A 4,344-nucleotide genomic window follows, 5' to 3' on the forward strand; every position below is an offset into this window, starting at 1 on the left:
TTATTCCATCTGTAATATTTCATCGATATCTGAATCTAGATCAGAATACTTTATTTCATTTTTACGTTGAACAATAGCGGGATCTTTGTCTTTCAGAGTTCGCGGAGCGGGTTGTGGAAATATGTTGCCTTTCGCTTTCGGACTTGTAGAATTCCGCATAGGATTGTCCAAAATGGAGCTTACGAGACTGGTCGAGTTTAACAATTGATTTCCTGCATTATAATTCATAAAATCCTGTGAGCTCGTGTTAACTCGAAAGATGGTTTCAACCGATCCTACAGGCGGTTTTCTTGATATACTTAACTAGAAAAATAATTTATAACAATGTCATTTCAATGATATATCATACAAATATATCAAATAATTGCATAAAATATCATCTTACTTGTTCCTGTATCTTCTTGGATATTTCCGCGATTTTATCGCTTTGCGAAGTTTTTAAAACAATATTGCCTGTGCTCATAGACTTCTCTTTCTGCAATGCATATTCTTCCCTTTCAGCAAAGCTTAAAAAAAATAACGAGAATTAATTACATACTTAAATATACAAATATATATGTAAAAAATAATAAGAACAAAAATTACAATGTAAAATCTTTAATACCTTGATACTTTCCAATTATCATTTATTTGATTCTTTCCTTGATTATTTTCTGATATCGTCGTATCATCATTTTTTTTGTCATTCAAATCGAATAAGACTTTTTTCTTTACCAAGCTACCAACTGAGCCACTTGTCAATTTTAAAACACTTTTATTTTTCGGAGAAAGAACTGAATCGTCTGGTATAATTGTACTGTCCGAGTCATTATTTTCAAACAATTTTGATGTTACCACTTGTTTTTTACTGATTGGAAAATTCATTTTATTTGCGATGGTATCCGATACAGTTATCTTCATAGGTGAAATCTGTTTTATATCTTCTTGAGATTCAATAGAGCTTGCGGAGGAAATGCTTCGAATTGATTTTGAATGTACTGGAGTCACTTTTGGACTGATGTAAGTGTCTGCTCCATTTTTTTTCAATGGTGATTCACGTGTATTTTCATACACCTCGTCTTTGTATTTTTTAGGAAGAAGCTCGATCTTCTGCTTTAAACGTAATTTTAATGGTGTCGTATTTTCTGCTTTCTGGATAGATGTACATTCGCCTAAAAAAGATTACATTACATATTAACTGTCCATATATTAGAGATTTAGTATAGAAAATATAGGATTACTATTGTCTTTGCTGAATGCTTTCCATGCCTTCGATTTAACGTGAGTAACCAATTTATCCAAAGAGAAATTTTTTGTAAGCATAGAATATTTTGGTTCTTTATGATTTGCTGATATTCTCTGAAGAACATCTTCAAGTATTTTTTGTTTAATTTGATTATATCGAACTAACTTCTTTGCATTAATATTTTGTTGATGCTTTATAATCTCCATTTTTTGTTTATATGTTGCCGCAGGTATTCCTTGCCATTCTGGATCAATTCCTAATTCTCTTAACCGATTATCAAACATACTTCGCGCGTCTTCCAGAATTGATATTTTTCTATTGGGAGATTTAATTACAGGTGTTTTACATTTTTTTACTAAATCATCATCTGTTGTAACACTCTCACTATCGGTCCCTGATTCTGACATTGATGACAAAGAATCAGATTCTGTTACAGAACTTACACTACGCTTTTCTAAGAATTCAGATCTCTTGTTTTTCATATTATCTGTACGTAACATTTCTTTCTTTTCTCTAATATCTACATATTTTTTATTTATATCAATAAGATCTTCTTTGATGATAAAATTTTCATTTATGCGGTCAAAATTAACTTCATTTATGTCATCTAACTCATCATAATGTCTCACACTATTTTTCGTTTCTTTAACAACTTCTGAGTTATTTAATTTTTTCAGATTAGACTTAGTAATCAAATGTTTTACAGTCCTACTGTTAGTTACAACTTTCTTATTACTCTTACTCTTTACAGTATTATCTTTAGTAGGTATATTTTGGGATAGTTCTACGACTGATATCAATTTTTCATTATATTCTTGACTAGATTCACTATCAACATCTTGAATGACCATCTCAGTATTTTCAGTATTATTTAAACTCTTATAAGTTTTGTTTTCATTGCTGTTGCTGTCGTGTTTTATTAATAAAGCAGATTTATGGAATTCTGCCATGTTCCTTTCCCTAGTTTTGTTATTATTGATTTGTGTCTGTGAATTATTAATCTCACGTGACAAATTATTTAATTGTTTTCTTTGCTCTACCAACATGTTGGTTTGATCCATGGACTGTTTCTCCAAGTCATGTACCTTAGATGCATACTCAGATTTTATACGATCAGCTATTTGTTGAGTCGCTTTCAATTCTGTCGTCAATTTCTCGATATCTCGATGATGTTGAGCTTCCATATCTTCCATCTTGGTTTTCCAATGATTTTCTTGCGTTTGTAGCTTTGCCTGCATATTTTCTATGCCTGGAGTCAACTAAAAAAATAATCTAATATAGCTTAATACCTAATAATGTATAATAAAGACTATCATTTCTTACTCTTTCAAGAAGTTGATTTCTCAAATTTTCAATTTCTTTCTCTTGTTGACTAATTAGACTTTTCACATTTGTCTCCAGAATATTCTCATTTACAACATGATCTTTTTCTCTTAATGCCTGCAAAAAGATTCTAGTAATTTGTAAGAAAAAGTAATTTGTAAGAAATTCTATAAATAGAATAAACTCACTAATTAATATATGAACTTACACGTATCTCATCAAACAACATGTTCTTCAAACTTCCAATGTCTTCTTGATATCTTCTTTGCCCTTGAAATCTATCTCTGCTAAAATCATACTCATTTTTACTTGTGTTTCTTGAATAATCCTTCTCTGAATTATCCAACAGTTTGTCGGATTCATTCCTTATTACTCTTTCAGTTTGATTCAATCTTTCCTTCAATGTTTTTATTTCGTTGTGTAATTTCTCTGTTTCTGCTCGGTAATGGTCATGCACAGGAGAAGAGGATACACCCATGTCTGATATGTATGAATGTTTACGTGCTATGTGAGCATTTACAAATATAGCACGCACAAATGTTTTCGGGCAATGTGGACACTACAAGAAATCTTGCAAGATTAGATTTTGAGAGTATTATGATTAATTTATAACTTCAATTTATAATATATCGTAAATGTAAATAACTTGGGACAGTATAGGTAACTTGGGACAGCATGTATTTTTGTTAAATTTAATCATGGAATCCATCCATAAGTCATTAAAGAAAGTTTAAATTTTAAACTTTCTTTAGAGATTTGTGGATAGATACTATGATTAAATTTAACAAAAATACATGCTGTCCCAAGTTTTTTATATTTGCAATATAATTTATAATTTGTAACTAACAGAAGTCAATATATCATTTATAATCAATAGAACACATTTTATTTCTAATAAATAAATTTGTTAAAATTTACTTTGTAAACTTCTCCATTAGAGATTTCATCGATGCTAGTCTCAATTAATTTACGTTTCTCCTTTGATCTCTCCTTTAGATTCTTTACAGTATCTTCCAATGTAGTAATTTCTTTCTTCATACTGATATTTTGTTCAATCTTCTGTCTTAGCTCATCCTTCAATATTATTACACTATGATCTAAATACTGTTTACAATATAATAAATACTCGACTGACAGTTGTGCAAGTCTGAACAACTTAACAAAATTAGAGTCCAAGATCTTGACATCATATTCACTTTCTAAGCAGTAATCTATTACATTATTAATGTTTTGATCTATACTTGAGAAATCTCTTTCCCGTATAACTCTGTCTATATCTATAGCACCTGTAAGAGAAAGATAAATCGTAATTTATAATAATAAACTTGATATTTGTGTTATTGATTGTGTCATAACATCTGACTTACCTATACGATTCCAGTCAACTCGTACTCTGGATCCATGCATATTAAAATAAAATCCTGATTCCCTGGCGAGTTTCGGGAAATCATGACACCAATTAGTGCCGGCTCGAAACGAGAATGCCATTATTTAAAGACTCATTTGCACAGCGTGTACATGAAAAAGTCTTTGAAAAAATCCTCTAAAGAAAAACCATCACCTTACACCCATCACGAGTTTATTTATATATTTACGAGCTTATATATTTCGTGCGTATTGTGTGAAATTTTCACTGCATAATTGCTTACAATCACCCACACACAATATGTACAACTTCAATTATAATTTGTAAGCGAGATAAACGGCAAGTGTCAAAGTCGATGTAAAAGAATGTAAATTGTTTGTAAATAACATAGGATGTATCTAGAAAAAAAAAACCTGGTGGTGTAACCAGT

At 30.4% G+C, this 4,344-nt stretch overlaps 1 protein-coding gene across 1 annotated transcript; it reads right to left on the reverse strand.

Moving 5' to 3' along the window:
* On the reverse strand, positions 1-4,036 carry LOC105622050 (zinc finger protein DZIP1). The gene is made up of 8 exons (XM_012203484.1): positions 3,916-4,036; positions 3,467-3,834; positions 2,757-3,107; positions 2,549-2,665; positions 1,221-2,484; positions 605-1,151; positions 386-506; positions 1-303 (listed from the first exon to the last, which is right to left on the reverse strand). The coding sequence occupies exons 1-8, from the start codon at positions 4,034-4,036 to the stop codon at positions 1-3; spliced, it is 3,192 nt and encodes a 1,063-aa protein (XP_012058874.1).
* Between the last annotated feature and the right edge of the window lie 308 nt (positions 4,037-4,344).

The sequence above is a fragment of the Atta cephalotes genome (genome assembly GCF_000143395.1).
Source record: "Atta cephalotes unplaced genomic scaffold scaffold00039, whole genome shotgun sequence".
Lineage (NCBI taxonomy): Eukaryota > Metazoa > Arthropoda > Insecta > Hymenoptera > Formicidae > Atta > Atta cephalotes.